This window comes from Copadichromis virginalis, linkage group LG20 (assembly GCF_057382275.1).
Source record: "Copadichromis virginalis isolate Kocher_CV1m ecotype Utaka linkage group LG20, C_Virginalis_male_GT1.1, whole genome shotgun sequence".
Lineage (NCBI taxonomy): Eukaryota > Metazoa > Chordata > Actinopteri > Cichliformes > Cichlidae > Copadichromis > Copadichromis virginalis.
The window spans coordinates 4,467,954-4,485,903 of NC_140637.1; the positions used below are offsets into that span (position 1 = coordinate 4,467,954).

At 39.2% G+C, this 17,950-nt stretch overlaps 2 protein-coding genes across 3 annotated transcripts; one reads left to right on the top strand and one right to left on the bottom strand.

Moving 5' to 3' along the window:
- The first annotated feature begins 3,330 nt into the window (after positions 1 to 3,330).
- Positions 3,331 to 6,500, top strand: LOC146684087 (glutathione S-transferase Mu 3-like). Its single transcript, XM_085443382.1, has 8 exons — positions 3,331 to 3,411; positions 4,384 to 4,459; positions 4,547 to 4,611; positions 4,709 to 4,790; positions 4,935 to 5,032; positions 5,124 to 5,216; positions 5,888 to 5,998; positions 6,193 to 6,500. Exons 1-8 carry the CDS (start codon positions 3,376 to 3,378, stop codon positions 6,277 to 6,279), a joined length of 648 nt encoding a protein of 215 aa, XP_085299508.1. The 5' UTR covers positions 3,331 to 3,375; the 3' UTR covers positions 6,280 to 6,500.
- Positions 6,501 to 6,612: 112 nt separating this feature from the next.
- On the bottom strand, positions 6,613 to 17,686 carry eps8l3b (EPS8 signaling adaptor L3b). Of its 2 annotated transcripts, none has more exons than XM_085443701.1 (20): positions 17,545 to 17,686; positions 16,737 to 16,835; positions 16,369 to 16,481; positions 16,219 to 16,283; positions 15,959 to 16,117; positions 13,975 to 14,124; positions 13,805 to 13,890; positions 13,568 to 13,692; positions 13,250 to 13,371; positions 13,017 to 13,149; positions 12,827 to 12,912; positions 12,621 to 12,695; positions 11,639 to 11,784; positions 10,398 to 10,569; positions 9,931 to 9,974; positions 9,713 to 9,806; positions 8,990 to 9,106; positions 7,994 to 8,082; positions 7,766 to 7,898; positions 6,613 to 7,685 (listed from the first exon to the last, which is right to left on the bottom strand). In XM_085443701.1, exons 2-20 carry the CDS (start codon positions 16,772 to 16,774, stop codon positions 7,644 to 7,646), a joined length of 1,989 nt encoding a protein of 662 aa, XP_085299827.1. In that variant the 5' UTR covers positions 16,775 to 16,835; positions 17,545 to 17,686; the 3' UTR covers positions 6,613 to 7,643. The 2 variants fall into 2 exon arrangements, with proteins under 2 accessions (XP_085299827.1, XP_085299826.1); XM_085443700.1 differs by having other exon boundaries at positions 7,994 to 8,094.
- Positions 17,687 to 17,950: the final 264 nt, after the last annotated feature.

Sequence of the window (17,950 nt, forward strand, 5' to 3'; positions counted from 1 at the left end):
CGCGTCCATGCTCACAGGTGTACACACGGGTGATCACACCCACAAACTACACCCTTTTTGGCTCCTACCTCGAAGCACACTGTGTTCTGTTGATCTTATGTGCTGCACAATAATGTTTAACATTTAGTATTTACTGTCATATTCCCATATATCATTGTGATGTTGTTTATTCTATTACTCTTGTTCTCTTCTGCTTGCTTTCTTTTTTCTTTCTCAGCAGGTGATCCAGGTGATTGATATATGCATTTTTTTTTCTCTGCCCGTTCTGTTGGTTTTTGTCTTTTGCCCTTCTCCCCCGTCCCTCTTCTCAGCTGTTTCTCTTTCCCTCTTTCTTTCTCCCCTTCTTTCCCCCAGTCAAGTCTGTCCCGTATTCAGTAAGTGAAAATAAAATAAACAATAAAAGGTGAATCAAATGGACCATTACGGCAAGGCTGGGATGGTCAGTTTGGTAAAGTAAATCCGTTGGGCATCTTTCTTTGCCTTTAGACAACAATTCTGAGGGCAAAAGAGCCAAACGGGACAGGCCAAAAAAAACCAAAAAAAACATCTGAAATGAGTACGTCAGAGGGACAGCTCAGGTTGAGCAGTTTGGAAACAAAGTTAGAGAAGCAAGGCTGAGATGGTTTGGACATGTGCAGAGAGGGTATCGTGGGTATTTTGAACAAGGGATGTTGAAGATGGAGCACCCAGGCAGGAGGAGAAGATGAAGACTACATAGAAGATTCATGGTTGCAGTGAAGGAGGACATGAAGACGGTTGGTGTGAAACAAAAGGATACCATTGAAGAAGAGGGCGATTAGAATATTGAAGTGTCTGTTTTTCTGTATTTTCACAGTTTGTGTCATATTTCTTTTTCAAGCTTTCATAATGTTAACAGATAATAAAGTTTGCATGTACACTGGCTCCAACACTGACTGATCAAAGATGGAAGTCATCTGCATCAACTGTACAAAGAGAGAATTTCTTGCAATTTTAGCAATGTTGATTAATAATTTTGTAAAGGTAGGATGGAGGGTGGAAGTTCAAGGCACCAGGAGCGCAGGGCATATATGGATGACTGAGATGTTACATGAAAGCGTTCCATAAGAGTGCCAAGCAAATAAAGGTTGTAGAGACCATATACGAGTAGAAGGCTGCCAGAAAGATAGAGTAGACTGAGATAGCAGGCTTTTATAACTTGAAATAACATGACAGGTTTGGCCACCTATCTGAAAATAAGCAAAGGAAAGCAAGCTACAGCATGAAGCCATTAGGGTCAGCTTACTTTTAGATCAACAAAATACACACTTATGCCTCTGCACTAGCAGTAATATCTCAGTAAAGGCTTAAAAATATATATGTTCAGATTGGGCACAAACACTAACGTGGACTCAAGGACAAACTGATTAGCATGCAGCGGTCAAAGATCGAAATCATCATGACTGCGCAAAACAATTTTTTCCATGTTTATTATGAACATTAACAAAGTCTCCACTGATTGTTTGAGACAGTTTAAGATTACAATCAGATACAGCCTGACTTAGTAAATCTAAGACTAGAAAATGAGATATTCAAATATTATTTTAATGGCTTTTCTGTTTATATTATCTGTCTATAGTGAGTCTCTTCAAGTTCATTAAAAGGTTTTGATAAAGCAAGTTTAACCTGCTCCATTAACATTTTTGTTTACATGTAGCAAATAAATTTACAGCAAACAGACAAATTTAAAATGCTAACACAGCCAGTCCTGAACTTTTTAACGTAATATATTTTTGGTGCTGCAAAAAAGATGGATGAGGTGGAAAGCAGCCAAACTGGTTTAAAATGCGATATAACGGCCATTTAATAATGTCCATGGTCAAAATGGAGATCGTGGTTGAATAGTTGTGGGACCTGGAGGAGGCCCCGAAAATTCTCCATCTTCAGTATTCTTCAAATATTCTTACTCTCAAAGCAAATGCATTTAGAAGTGGTTTCTAAAGTAACAAGCATTGAGGGCATTATTGATTAAGAACACAGGGAGTAACCACTTGTGCTAGTAGCTGATAATCATTGGAGCTCTGTGGAAATATGACAGAGCGAGTAAAAAGATGTGAAACAAAGACTGCTTTGTTTTCATGTCCAGCTCATCTCCACCCCTGATGTGGGTCACATTCTGCAGAAAGCTCAAACCAATTATAAACCTCAATCTCTTCAAAATTAAAGAACTAAGAAACGCATCAAATTTTGAGTAACGTATCTCTGAGTAATAGTACAGTCAGTGACGTATGCTGATCCTCTCCCTCCGTGTTCAGTCCTTGCACAAGTTAAACCAATTTGTTTGTTTGTTTGTTTGTTTGTTTGTTTGTTTGTTTGTTTGTTTGTTTGTTTGTTTGTTTGTTTGTTTGTTTGTTTGTTTGTTTGTTTGTTTGTTTGTTTGTTTGTTTGTTTGTTTGTTTGTTTTTTAGGGAACTGAAAGTGAGCCAACTCTACAAACTCCTCCTTTCAGTTTGGGTCTTGGTGTCATCAGTATGACTGATTGTTCAAAGCATTGTGTGTCCACCCAGAGACATGTACGTGCTGTTTGTAAAAGGTTCGGTAATCCTGGTTGTGTTTGTTAAAAATACACATTACTGGGACTTCTAAGTGCCTTTTCTTATGTTTGACTTTCATTTTTAATAAGAATGAGTAGAAAAGATGACCTGACCTGTCAGCGTGTACTGGACACAATGAAGACAGGATTTATATTTAAGTTACGTTTCACGTTTAACAAAACGACCCTTTGTTTTATCGAAGGTTTTATCTGGCACGAGAAATTACATCAAGATTGCACGTAGACTAGCTTGTGCAAAGTCTGTCCTCTGATAAAGACAGTAGTGTAAATCTGGTAACTGAACTGTGACTTGGCAAAAATGAACTTCATATCGGTCTTCGTCTTGTTCTTTAGATGTCTGTGAATCCCGATTTGCAGACTCACCGTGACTCAGCTATCTCTTTGATAACAAAGACAGATTCATACATAGTCTGTGTCAATCACTGACGAGTCTCATGCAGGGCAGATTCTTAGTGGAGGATATTCGTTATCATATATTACATTATCATAAAGAATGCAGATGTGTAGATGAGACATTTACATGAAAGGAAGACATTGAGAGCAACACACACACACACACACACACACACACACACACACACACACACACACACACACACACACACACACACACACACGCATGAATGTCTTCACAGTCCAGCATCATGCAGCAGATTTATTGTATCCATGAACCAAAAGATAAGAGAAGCACGGCCCACCTGTTGTCCCCTTTTATAGGCTGCAGACAGCAGCTCACCAACCACACTTTGCACCACCGCAGCTGCCCAGGTCTCCCTCAGCTACATTTGGAAAAGGGATTCAAAATGACAATGATACTGGGTTACTGGGATACTCGCGGGGTAAGTTCTACTTTCATTGTTGAATTAAAGAGCTCCTACTTTGAAACAAATCCAGGAAATGTTGAGTTTGTATTTACAGTGTAATAAAGTCACCCTAAGCGTACAGGGTCAAAGGAGGCTGACTGATTGTTGTAGCACTGCTGTTTAGTTATTATATCAAACAGAGCTAATAAAAAAATCTAGATTATCTTCAGCAGCTGAGGTCAATAAAGGTACTGTCAATAAAACAACTGTTCCTAATTTTGACCTTTTTAACAGGTCCAAAAGATATAATGAGGTTATTTTGTTGCCTTTTATTTTTACGCATTAAAGTAACCAACCCTTTAAGATGGTTGCAAGGCGGTTTTCTTTCATATTATTTCATGTTAGAGTTGACTCTATGAACACTTTGATGTAATCAGATGAAATTTGCAAAAATGGATTGATGTGGATCAAAAGTTTTGCAGGTGACCAACCTCCTAATTTCTCATCACAAAATTCATTTTTAATAATGAAAACTGCATTCTGCCAAGAGCAGCACAAGTTATGTCCTCCAAAACGAAGAGAACCAATGACGTATCTACACATAACACAGTGTAGGTCTTACACGCGTGTTTGGCATGGCAAACGCCTGAAGGAAAATTGATGAAACCTCCGTTAGAAGCTAGAGTAGGTTGACTGTGGTTCAGTATGTGTGATCTCTGGACCAATACAGCCCAGGTGCCTTATTCTACCTTATAAATAAGAAATTTGTCTAAAAATGGATGTGCAGAACAACGCAAATCTGTGAGTTATTGAAGTTACTGCTACTGTGCCACGTGCGTAAATGCGCAAATAATCTTTTTCCTGCGTTCCATGTGAGACTACGATTATTTAAGTCAGTACTGCAGGATTCCAGTTGCTATCCAATTGCACACTTTCAAATACTCTAGCAGTATACTAGCCTAAAAAACACAGATATGTGTGTCTCACCTGATTATTGGACATTTGCAGCTTGGCCAGCACATCCGCCTCCTGCTGGAGTACACCGGAGACAAGTATGAGGAAAAGCAATACGTCTGTGGGGAAGGTAACTAAGCATTTTAACCCAGTGATACAAATCTGTCATAATTCGGGCTGAGCATCGGGTTTACTCACGTCACGTTTTCTTACGCAGCTCCCGACTACGACAAGAGCCAATGGACTGACGTCAAATTCAAACTTGGAATGGACTTTCCCAACGTAAGAGAGTTTAACCTGTAAATATAAAATTATTTGGAAAGTTTGCAAATTTAAACCATCGGCTAACACTAATGCTGCAATTCACATCTCACCATAGCTACCCTACTTGGTCGATGGAAACAGGAAAATACCGCAAAGCAATGCTATCATGAGATACATTGCTCGTAAGCACAACATGTGTAAGTTTTAAAAATTTATAACAAATTAATACTTTGTTCAAAAGAGGCGATTTCTTTGTAGATTTTTACATTATATTAATTGACAAACTAATACTGCCAATGCTTTTAAGTAACTCGGACCTCTAAGGTGTCGTTTGATAACAGGTGGAGAGACTGAGGATGAAAAGATCCGAGTGGACGTCCTGGAGAATCAGGCCATGGACCTCAGGCTTGCCTTTATTAAGCTGACCTACTTAAACATTGTGCGTGTTAACTTTTAAAGAAGAAAGAAAAAATATTCATTTTAATAACTGCTAATTTCTACTAAAGCCAATTTCATTTCTCTGACATCAGGATCAGAAGCCAGACTACCTGAAGAATCTGCAGTGTACACTGAAGCAGTTCTCGGATTTCCTCGGAGGAAGAAAGTGGTTTGTTGGTGACAAAGTATGCTACTCCATAAACAAGAAAGGAGAGTCTTTGTATTTGCTTTGTATTCAGTGCCCACACTAGGGGGCGGAATTTGAAAAGAAAAGAAAAGAAAAGAAAAGAAAAGAAAAGAAAAGAAAAGAAAAGAAAAGAAAAGGAATTTCTGTGTAGGCTGTTTTTTCCACTCTGAAGTGCTCATCATTGTGGATGCAAGTCTAAACTGTCACCTGTTTCTGTGGGACAGGAGTCAGGGGGGATGTTTGCATTGCAAAAATCAAACTGCTGACTCTGCAATTAGCCATTAACACATTTTATTGCCTGAGCCAAGACTACTATGGAAGCTTGTTAAAACCACTGGGGGAAAATGCCATCTATCAAAAGTCAGGTTATTATTTCAATAGTCCAAAAGTTTGAGTTAATAACCCAAAGTTTGTATTTGTAAATGGCAAAAATGTTTTTTTAAGTGGCAGAAACAAACTTCCATAAATACCGGTTCTTGATTACACCTGGGCTGTTTAGAGATGATTAGAGCGATGAAAGCGAACCAGACAGTAAGTTTGTGAATGGAAAACAAAATGTTGAACTTTGATAGGCTATAAAATTTCGCAGAGAGGACCGGTTTTCTTTAAGTTTAATGCTGCTCATGAATTATTGTTTGATTATACTATAAATTCTGCTGCCTTCAACAGATCACTTTTGTGGACTTCGTTATGTACGAGCTGTTGGATGAACACAGGGCCCTCGAGCCTAAATGCCTGGAGAACTTCAAGAACCTCAATGATCTAATGAAACGTTTTGAGGTGAGAAGACTTCAGTGTTCATCAGATACCATCAGTGCAACTTACACTTTGTATTTTCTCAAATATATACTACAAAGTTATTCAGTCACTTTGGCTTCTTTCCCGGAGCCCCCATGTCAATGACATTACTGAAACTCACCGCTAGGTAGCTTTTGCTTTGTTTTTTAACCAGATGTCTTCCTATATCATTGTAGGCTCTGGAGAGGATTGCTGCCTACATGAAGTCACCAAGATTCATGAAGTGTCCCATAAACAACAGGATGGCCCAGTGGGGAAAGTAACAAGGCCGAGAAAGTCCTGAAAAATGTTAATTAATGCAACTGCTGAAATAACATCAATGTTAACTTTGCTTGTACCCTGCTTTAATCACATTACACTGCCAAAAATATGTTCAAGCCATTAAACTCAGTTATGGTTTTAGGTTTGTGGGGGAAAAAATAATAATTTGCACTGATCACGAGGACATTTTTTTTTAAACAGATTAAAGAAACTGTTGTTCTGACTTTTCTGTTTTGGCGATTCAGTTTTTTCACAACAAAACACACGATTGTTTCTCATGTTTTTGTTGATCACACACGACACAGTCAATGAGGCAAATGCTGGATGAAGCCATTGTTTACATACGTACTCGTTTTATTTCATCAGGAAAAACTATACAAAGTCGAAATTACTGGAAGCACAAAAAAGCAAGATTACGGTATAAACTAGTATTTGAGTAACTGACAATTAATTGCTGTCATTGATACGTTTTATATATATATATATATAGACGCTTCCTTTGAAAGTGGCAAACTCGTATACCTCAGGCAGCAGCTGTGCTTACTGGTCAGGAAATAACTGAATAAATTGGTCCATCATTTTGTAAGTAGCTGTGATCTGACTTTATGCTGCACAGTACGAGTCTGTGAACAGCAGGGTGCAGTGAAAGCAAATAGTATCCTCACTGAAGAGCTGTGCAGCTCATTTAACAGTTTGATGTGGATGAAAGTTACTTCTTGGCTTTTTTTGGTTTGTTTTTTGGGTGAATAGTAGCAGAAAATTGTTGACTGACTGTTTTACCAGTTAAATTCTTTTCATGCCAAGCTGCAGCAGTAGAAAATGCTTAATTAAAATAATAGTAATTTAATACAGCGTTCTATTAAGGAAGATAACCACCAAAAACAATGTTTTTAATCCTGCAAATATATTAATGTTGCATTGTTTTAATCAGCAGGCTCATCATGGGCTAAATTCTCCATAGCATTGTCCAGTTTCCTGAAAAGACAACTCCAAACCTCCGTTCTTCATTTGTGTCCACAAGCATTTTTTCCAGTCCACTTTGGACTTGTTGCTAGGCAAACAGTAACCACACAGATGCAGAATGATGTCACCGGTTTAGATAACAGTTATCAGATAACCCCCCCTGTCTCTGACATCCACCTTTGCGTCTGAGTACTGTTCCCACCACTCCATCAATGGACTTTTACCTTTGATGGCGAGCACTGGAAATTAAAATCTTCGAGTTTGCCACTTCAAACAGCAAATCAACATTTGTTACAGTTTAATTTATGGAAAAGCAGCGAAATCAATTCAGACAGTTTAAATTCAACACCCTTAATTGCACACATGAGAAACATCTGAAGGGCCGGCGCAGTGACGCAGGTCGTTAGTAGCGGCCGTTGTACATGCCTGACGGTTCACTGGCCAGCTGCAGGAAACAGGATAAATTATTACTTACATGCTAACATTTAACTGTGAGTGTGTGCGTATTATAACAAATTTACTTACTGCAATGGCTGACTTAACAGCCTGCAGCTGGAAGAAGACTTTGCCCCCCTCCTCTGGACACACAGTCCTTATTTCTTGTTTATTCATTCCCAGAAGCTGTTGTCCACTCAGCACCCCGAGGCTCCTGACAGTGCTGTACAAGAGAAGAAATAAAATGACATTAAATGCAAGTGTTATATAGATTGCAAACATGAACTTGTCTGTTACTCCGTGGAGAATGCCACTCACATTTTGGAGAAGCCTTTGTACTCAAGCCAGGCTTGCACCTCTGCAGGTGAGGAGGACCTGTCCAGGGTGACAGGGCCGCGAGGATCTCGCTGGAAGGAAGACTGAAATATCAAATGTGAAGGCTGTTTATGAGCAAACATATTTATTTATGTACACGCTTATGAATATGCCCAATCTGAACGCAAGGCACAAAGTATTTTTGACATGAGGCTTTCTGGTTTCTGATTGGCGGGTAGTGTTTAAACAATGATGGAAAACCACATTGCTCGATTTCTAGGGAAGCTCAGATCATTTAATGTTTGCAGCAACATGTTGGAGATCCTTTCGAGTGCCATCTGTTTTGCCGTTATCTGGTGGGTGGGGCAGCATCAGTGCCAGAGATGCCAGCAGGATCAACAAACTAATCCAGAAGGCCAGAAGCATCATTGGTCAGAATGTGGAGGCGTTTGAGTCCGTTAGCGTCAGAGGTCACTGAACAAACTGCTCTCCATCATGGACAACTCATCACACCCACTCCACTCCACACTCAAGAGGCAGCAGAGCTCCTTCTCCCTCAGACCTTTTTAACTGACTTAATTTGACTTTTTTTGTTGTTTATCACTGTAGTAAATTTATTAATTCCTGCACTATCTCATAGTGTAAGGCCCTTACCAGCCGCCTGTCGCACTTTCATTTTTAACTGTGTTGTTTATTGTAGACTGTAACATTTCTACTCTTTATTATGCTGCTATAACAAATCAGTTTCCCTTGTGGAATCAATAAAGTATCTGTCTGTCTATTTGAGCAGCTGTTTGACTGCAAGCAAGTAAACAGTGTGGAGATTCAAAGAGTAAAAGCATTTGCCAAAATCTTGAAACCACATGACATTAAACTTCTTCCACATTTAACATTCATCCCAATTCGTAAGAAAAGAAAAGCAGAACAGTTATGATAAGTCGTCCTGCTGGAAACAGATAATTGTTGATGGGTTCCCAGGTTGCTTGCGGCTCAGCTCACCGGTAGGTCGTCCACGGGTTCGGGGTTCCCTAACGACTCCAAAACATTCAGAGGAATATGTCCTTCCTGGTTACGCGCGTTACGAACAAGCCACCACTGCTTTGCTTTCTGGATCACCTGTGAAAGATCCAAATCCAAATATCTCAAATACTTTGGATTTTGGCAATGAAACTCCAAGTTTAAAGAAATATTAATCTTATCTGTCAGTCATTCTGTGCTGCAGCTGCAGTGTTTGCTAGAGTTATTTCAGATTCTAGTTTTGCATTTTAATTTCCTCTATAAGGTTCACAATAGTTACAATACTGGTTGGAAAATATGTGACAGTGGCTGAAAGGCTGGAAGGAATTGAAAAGATCTGCAGTTCCCCTTTTTCTTCTTTTGGAGCTGGAAAAAGTTATCTACAACACATTTTAAATTTAAGTTTTATTTAAGTTTGCAATGCCCCAAATTACTGTTGCATTACATTGATAATGATACCTGATAATCCAGATCCCCTCAGAGTGATGGTATATCCCTAAAACAAAATCCTCATCCAGTTCCCGGTAAATGAAGGTTTGCTTTTTACTCTGTTTTCTTAAATTTCAATGATGTAAAACAGTCTACATCAGATAAACACTACAGATCCTGCTTTTATTTAAAGCTAGAGACAATTCTTATACTGTGTTGGAAAAGGTAAGAATAAATCTTGTATTTGCAGTTGTTGAATAATATTTGTGATCTCACCTCAACCACCTCACCCTTCATAACACTCAGCTCTTGGTTGTTTCTGGCCATGAAGTTGTAAATGACACGCATGCTCTGGGGTGGTTCATTGGAGCTGAAAGAGCAGCAGACGAAATACACTTCGTATTGGCAGTGCATAAAATTGGAGGAAAAAGTGTTGGGTATACTGAAGAAATGTGATCATTAAGCCATATTTACTGCTGTGTAACAACACTTACGGTGCTGGTGGAGGTGATGGACCCCATGGATTGTTGCCCATAAACTGTAAAAGTCATAAAATACACCAGGATTAACTGAAAAACCTCTTGATGATGGCCTCATTGGCGATATTGTTTTTCTGTTGCCATGAAAATTTAGATTTAAAGGTGCTGAGTGCCAGATGGCAGCAGTGACTACAATTCATACAACCACTTAGTGGAGATTGTGCAGTTGGTTTAGGAGACAAACTCAGGTAAGCAAAACAACAGTTCAAAGCAATCTGCTAATCTACCAGGCTATAAACACATTACCAAACCAATTCCTAAAGCAGATGGAGCTACAGCATAACAATTAAGCATCAGCACGGAAACAAAAAGTTTTAAAGGGCATGACTGCTGCAATACTTTGAGTTCACACCCAGGTATGCTACACTGTTTGATGAGCTTCTTTGTTAAGGATGAACCAGGGGGTCATAATAAGTTCGTACCTCGTCTGGCTGCCGCAGCGTCGGTCGGCCTGGGAAGCGTTGGCTGTTGCTTCTGCTCATTGGACCGTTCTGAAAAGGCGACGGGGATGGTAGAGGAGGGGGCGGAGGGGGCTGCCAGCCATCATAGAACTCTGGGATGTAATCTGGGACGTTATCGTCCGGCCATCGAGACCTGCAAGTGAAACAGAGGCCAGGAATTATAAAATGCACAACTTCATCCATGAAAATAACACTTATACAACCTGGTAAAAAAAAAAAAAAAAAAAGTTGCACAAGCTACTTTTTGATACAGGGCTTATTTATTTTATTTTTATTAACCATCTGTTTAAAATTTTAAATAAATCTGCTAGACAACTCTGTCATTTGTCAGCCAGTTTCAACTGAACCGGGCCTCTCAAACATGTTTGTGCTGTTGGTGCCTTTTAAATAATTTTCATTACAATTAGCTGACAAATGAATTTGATAACTTAAAAAAAAAAAGTGCAATACTTTCTTGGCCAAGTATGGTCGCTTTTAGCTCCATCAACAACTGTAAAGCTCAAATCCATGTTTTAAAATACAGCTTCATGAATGCAAGGTTCTTTTTTTATACTGTGTTCTCCTTGTTTACCATAATATAAAATTATTTATATTATTTATTACTCATTTATTCATAGTGCATAAATCAGCAGTAAATAAATAAATAATAGAGAACCTTTGGGTTGTGTGTGAGGCATTTGGCTAAGTGTAGTCAGACTAGTAGTAATCTTTAAATATTTGTGAACCATTTCTCATTTGTAATAAAAGTCAAGCCTGTGGTTAAAAAACTGGTAAACAACAAGTTGCACAACAATCCCTCAAGTCTTTCGCTGTAAATGTTAGAGGTTGTTGAACTTTGAACATGATTCTCAGCTGCAGGTGTCCTTCCAGATGAGCATAAACACAGAGTCTGAGTTTATTTTCACAACTTAGCAACCGTAAAGCTCTTCTGACTAAAAATGAATCCATGAGTCATTCAGAAAACAAGGAATGGTTCTTTCTTAGTATTTCTATGTTTTACATTGATTATTCCAAATTAAACACTTTTTGCACACAGGAATCAATTTGAATACAGCACATGCAAACAGACACGGCCCACAACAAGTTAGGGCGTGCCAAGGAAGGTATAAATGTAGTTAAAGTTAAAGGGCTATATATGAGAACGTTCAAAGCTTGATAAAAAGACTAGTAAAAGTGTTAGAGGACTGTTAAAGCTGCCTCACCTGGAGATGTTCCAACACTCTCCCAGAAACATCCACAGCTGGTTCTCCTCCGGGGTGACATTTTGCTTTAGCAGGCCTATAGCGGGGTCTGTCAGCAAGGGGGAGATCACATTGGGAGGCAGGTCAAACGGATACTGATGAACTGTCTGTTGGAAAAAAGAAAGAATCTAGTTATAACCAAACAAGCACTATGACTTATCAGTGTTGGGCAAGTTACTTTGAAAAAGTAATTAATTATAGTTACTAGTTACTTCTTCAAAAAAGTAACTGAGTTAGTAACTGAGTTACAAGCTTCTAAAAGTAATTAATTACTTGAAAAGTAACTATTGCGTTACTTTAAAAAAAAAGTTTAACCCTCTGGGGTCCAGGGTATAATTGGCCATTTTTTACTACTTTTGATTTTCCCTCCACATTTCACCTTTAAAAACTATTTACTTTGCCTTGTTTGGTATCATTCTTTTCAGCGCAAACTCACGTGTCTGAATTTACAGTCATGTTTTTATTTTGACAGACTGTATTAACACAATTGATCTAAACTCAGTCAGAAAACATAAAATCTGAGTAGAAAAAGTGATTTTTTTACTGTAACAACCACAAACATGTCTATTGAATCATATTTCAAACTTTCATAACTTTAAATGCAATTGTCAATTTTAAAATCCTATGCACAGGTTTTGCAAACAACAAAGTTATTTGCAGCCATTTACCTTTTTTTAAAATAACCATTTCAAACTATTTACAGAACCATCAGCTGTTCTGCATTCAATAAGATGCCACACAAATTCTTTGTGCCACTCCAAAAAAGTAATTTCTGTCCACTATAAAGGAGAACATCACAACCTGATACCTGCAGGTCTGACAGCAGCAGGTGTATCACTCCTGTTTCTACCTGGAGACAGAAGTCGCCTCATTGTTCTGACACACGCCGTTATTCCCATCACTGTGCATAATATAGCAGCAGTCGTAGCAGTAGTGAGCTTACCATGTTTAAAATTGAGAAGAGCACGTGGACAAACTCAGGAGCAGAAGGATTGACCAGTATGCCGTCCAGTTGGGCCTGTAATATGATAACGACTCTTTCAGTCACACACCAGTGCTTTTAGTCACAACTGTAAGCATTTAGACAAGTTTGTTGTAAAACTCCTCACGTTAGTTTGTAATGTGCAGAGACTGAACTGAAGGACTTACCAGCAGATTGAATCCATATTTGACTTTCTGAAGAAAGAAGGCATATTCATCCAAAGAAGGCAGATTGAGGGGTGGTCCCGAGGGCTCTGATAAGCAGTCACATTAAGCACTTATTAAACTGCCTGTATCTGTAGGTTATCCTTCATAGGTTACTTGTTTGTGAAAAACATAGACTGATGAAGGCTATTACCATTTTTCTTGCTTTTCTTCTTCTTTGTCTTCTTCTTCTTGCCCATGTCCCCCTGCTGTCCAGGTGTGTTTACTGCAGCTGTAACTTTGCCCACGAAGATCTCCAGATCATTTAGAACATGGTTCAAAATGTCCTAAAAGAAAGCATCATATGAAACTCTCAAGATAAGACAGATAATTCCACAGGAAGATTCAATAATTCATAGAAAATACAGAAGTTTTCACAGCACTAACCGTGTTCCTCTGTGACTCTGTCTTATCACGGTCCATCTCTGGGTTGCTCTGCATGTCATACGGGTCTAAATGGTTCATTGGTTCTACTTGTGGACTATAGGGACGTGAGGAAGGCATATGATCTGCATTGCAACAAAGAGAGAAAAAAAATTTCAACAGAAGCTGGTGTGACTTAAACTCGGAATACTAAAAATACTGAGTTTATTTCTTATTTGCAGAGAAGAAATGTAAAAAGTGAATTTCAGTCGCAGTGAATTCATTAAATAAATTGAATTTCTCTTGGATAATAATGATAATTTCTTTATGTTTCTACTGTACCCGGCTCTCGCCACGATGGGGCCATGAAGTCTGGGGTTGGAGCTCTCCACTCTTCCTGCATAAAGGGGGGCGCAGTCTGACGGAAACTTCCCAGCCTATGTTGTGTCATGGGTTCAAATTCATTCCTGGAAAGAAATGATTAATGAATGCACTGTACTTTCCACATTTGTCCTTCCTGCTTCCCTGTAATTAAATCTTACCCATGTTTTAGGTTTTTCGTTTTTTTTAACACCCTACCTGACATCCGGAGGCTCTCTGTGTTGGTCCAGATTACCACCTCCTCTTTGGACTGCCTTATCTAGGTCGCTCTTGATCAGATCGGCCTGATAGAGCAAACGGGAAGAAAAATCGACATTACAATTATCATCAGATCTCTGGCGACTTTGAGGAGGTCAAAGTTAACTCACCCCAGTCTCCTCACACTGGAACATGAAGCACCGGCGGTTGCGTTTGCTGCGTTCCTGCACAGTTATCACCAGCAGAGAGTTGAAGTCGCAGCTGTCCAGCACAGCTTTGATTTGCACGATACAGCTCAAAGGTACCAAGTCCAGTTCTGTCTGTCAAAATCAGATTGATCGAACGTTAATAGCCAACACTGAAAGTCTTTAAAAAGAGGGAAAAGGGGAATTTTAAAAATGGTCTGGCATTTTATTTTGCTCATACATATTTTACATGTTTTTCAGATGTTTCCATTTCATAATTAGAGAATTTTTCTCACACACAGCTTAGCGCTTTAAACAGTTATGGTTGTGTAACGGTTTTGCTTCACCTGGTTGCACTTTTATATACTCTTTGGTGTGGGAAATGTTACTGCTACAGCACAGAATTATATTTAGTTTTGTTGAAGAAAGTGACCTTAATCTCAAACCCATCAGGACCCTTTGGGATGAAGTGGAACAATAACATTAAATAGTGGCCTCAAATCCCAAACTTACATAATTTTACTAACAAACTGAGACAATGAAGTAACATTACTATACCATTTCACTTCCTGCACAGACAAGTTTGCATTATTGCTGCTGTATATCAATCACCACAGCAGATTTTAAATCAATAAAGTCGTGATTGAAGTGCAGACTTTCCGCTTTAATTCGAGAGGTTTAATAAAAGTGCTGCATAAAATATTTAGGAATTACAGACACACAGTGCCCCATGTGCAGAGGCCCAAAGTTAATTGGACAGCTAACAGGTGAGGCCTGCTCCCATGTTAGTTAATGACAAATGAAGCAGACTTAATATCTCAAGTTAATTCAAAGGGATGAATTTGTGTTTTATAGCTTTTCACTGTCATTTTAATTATGAGTCAATGTAAATGTGGGAAGCCATCATTAAGATCACAAAACAAAGTAAACCAATAATCAGAGACAGCAACAACTTTAGTAGTGGCCACAACAATCTGGTTTAGCATCGGTTAATTGATGTCTTAATTATTTTAGCATCCGTTCGCTTCCGCTTATCCTTTTCAGGGTCGCGGGGGGCGCTGGAGCCTATCCCAGCTGTCATAGGGCGAGAGGCGGGGTACACCCTGGACAGGTCGCCAGTCTGTCGCAGGGCCAACACACAGGGACAGACAACCATTCGCACTCACATTCACTCGCACATTCACACCTAGTGGCAATTTGGATTATCCGATTAACCTATCCCCACAAGTTAGGCATACAAAACCACTGGTTATATTTAAGAACGGGAAGGTCAGATTAAACGTTGCCAGAAAACATCTTAGAGAGCTTGCACAGCTCTGAAAAATCTTTGGAATGATGGAACAGAGAAAAACAGAGAAATAGCTCGTGATCGAAACATAACACATCTGTTAAACACAATGGAGGCAATGCTATGGCGTGAACATGTATGGATGCCAGTGGATCCCTCACCAATAGACTAGTGTTTATTGATGATGTGACTGCTGATGGAAGTATCAGGATGGACTGTGAAGTGCTTTCTGCTCAGATTCAGCCAAATGCTGCAAAACTGTTAATTGGACAGCATTTCACAGTGCAAATGGACCCAAAGCAAACCAAGAGAGGAAAATAAATAATATTCTTTACTTCAACCGACCAGCTTTTCAGTCACTAAAGACAAAACTGAAGGCAGAGACCCACAAACAAGCAGCAGCTGAAGGTGAAACACAGCGTTTGATGATGTCCATGAGTTCTACACGTTAGGGAATCACCTGTCCATATATATATATATATATATATATATATATATGTCAATAATATCAGTGCAATTTTTTTAAACCCCCTGAATTAAAACTGAAAATCCTCACTTCAGTCACATTTTGAGGGTTTCAAATCCACTGTGGTGGTGTGCTGACTCAAAACTCTGTCCAACAATCATACTATAATGTCCGTTCCAGACATTTCATTGTTCTTCTAGAAGTGATGAACCTACTTTGGTCTCAATGTCATTGAGCAGAAGATATGGTCCCTGAACCTCCATGATCATCTCCTGATGCCACAGACGACCTTTGGCATCCAGGTTCTTGAGCTTAGCCACGCAGTCGTCCACGGTCTTCACCTCCTGGCCATCAATCTCACAGGTGAAAAGATGCTGTGGGTTCAATTAGGAGGGTCAGTGATGATGAGAGCTAAATGTTGTGCTGTTAGTAATGTGTATGTGTCCATGATGATGTAGAGTTTATACTCATTTACCTCCACTCTGACATTGATGCTGTCAGGATTTTTGCTCAGTGTCTCCGAGTACTCCTTTCTCTGTACTGATGTAAAGAACATTCGATTTTGTGCAATATCATCATAAAATATGTATACCTAGATATGAGGTGTTGTAATGCCTGGACATACTGTAAATAGATCTTCCACTGGGTCTGGTTGAGTCACTTCTCCTCAGCGGACTCTCCCTAATTTCATCTTGTTGGAAAGCCCGCCTCGGAGGGAGGTCCTCCGATGTGAAGCCCCTGAAGAAGAAGAAATGATTCCTTAACATTCAGTTTCCTTCCACCTCCATAAAATCATCTCAGTCAAAGCTCAGCGATATGAAGATAAGCTATCCGCAGTCCACAGCTCAAGTAAGCTTCAGGGTTACTATGGCACTGTGCTGTTTTATTATGCAAGGGTGTGAACGGGTATGTATCAGAAACACCGCAAATCAGCGTCTTATAGCATATTAAACATAACTAGTGAACTTGAAAAGGAAAATTAAATCAACCAACTTTGGGAAATAGGAGAAGGGGGCACTGTTCCCAAACATCTTCAGTCTACCCCGGCTTTAAACTTTAGACTGGGAGGAATCACACAGAAACCACTTGAACCTGTAAGAAACACAAAATGATTTGTTTACATTGGAAAGTTTTCAGATTCTCACAGCTTGGAGCAAAAGATTTCTTCTTAGCACTTAGAGTTCAAATTGATTTGATAAGCAAAGAAACACTTCCTCAGTTCAGTGTGCTTTTATTGCTTCAGCATAGAAAACTACAACAAGGCTTTTCCATACAAGTGACACCACCGAGGCCTGTTTTCTTGTTATTTATAACCATGTTATCATGGGTAGTGCTTTTTTTTCCATTAAAAATTAAACACAGATTAAATATAAATATACGCAGAGTTACTAATCAAGCAAGTAGAGGTTAATATAAAGTAAATCAATTACAAGAACTGCTTTAAGTCCAAGGACTAAATTAGCAAACAGTCTCAATAATAATTTATCTTGAAGACTCATGAATACACAAACCAGCCTCGGTGTTTGTGTTAGATATTGGTATAAGTGACAGGTTGTTATTGCGGCTACATACACATTTTCTAAACACATCGAGTGGTTAAGACTAGTTTATTTGGTTATGTATATTTAAGCTATGACTGAAGGTGATGAGCTTTCATGGCAACAAGTACACACTTTCTGTAAAAGCAACGTCACATTTCAGAGCAGGACACAGTGCTGTTCTCAGCAGCTTTTTCCTTTTTAAACCACTTCCTATATAACCTGTCACTTGACCTTCACATAACTGCTGCATGCCGTTTTACCTTGTAGCCTCAGCTCTGCTCCGGTGTCATCGTTCCCTTCTTTCAAACGAATTTGGCACCAACAGGTCTCATAGCGGGTGTGTTCCTCACAAACAGCTTCGAGAAAAATTTCCTTAACTTCCTCGTGAAAGCAGCAGGATCAAAGTGCAACTACGTGATGGGAGTGACAGATCGCAAGGGCCGGCCCAATTTGTCACTTGAGGATAAGTATTTGAAGCATGGAAAAAAGGTAGTGGCACATTATGAGGCCAAAGGTTTTGAAATTATTCATAGCAGCATTTCCTCCTCTTCCTACAGGGGGATCAAAGGTCTCAAGTGTTCCTATTCTTGTGCCACTATCCATGGATATAAAACTGTGATGTCACTCACAAAATAGAGCAAACTCTGAATAAGAAAGACACAACCA

What these genes read in the sequence shown, in the direction of transcription:
- eps8l3b (XM_085443700.1), bottom strand. Translation starts at nt 16,774, where the DNA reads ATGTTTGGGAACAGTGCCCCCTTCTCCTATTTCCCAAA. An exon ending in CCCATCGTGGCGAGAGCCGG is followed by an intron (nt 13,372 to 13,567) that starts GTACAGTAGAAA and finishes GTTGCAATGCAG; the next exon opens with ATCATATGCCTTCCTCACGT. An exon ending in CGCTGCGGCAGCCAGACGAG is followed by an intron (nt 9,975 to 10,397) that starts GTACGAACTTAT and finishes TGACTTTTACAG; the next exon opens with TTTATGGGCAACAATCCATG.
- LOC146684087 (XM_085443382.1), top strand. Translation starts at nt 3,376, where the DNA reads ATGACAATGATACTGGGTTACTGGGATACTCGCGGG. An exon ending in GCAATACGTCTGTGGGGAAG is followed by an intron (nt 4,460 to 4,546) that starts GTAACTAAGCAT and finishes TTTCTTACGCAG; the next exon opens with CTCCCGACTACGACAAGAGC. An exon ending in AGTGGTTTGTTGGTGACAAA is followed by an intron (nt 5,217 to 5,887) that starts GTATGCTACTCC and finishes TGCCTTCAACAG; the next exon opens with ATCACTTTTGTGGACTTCGT.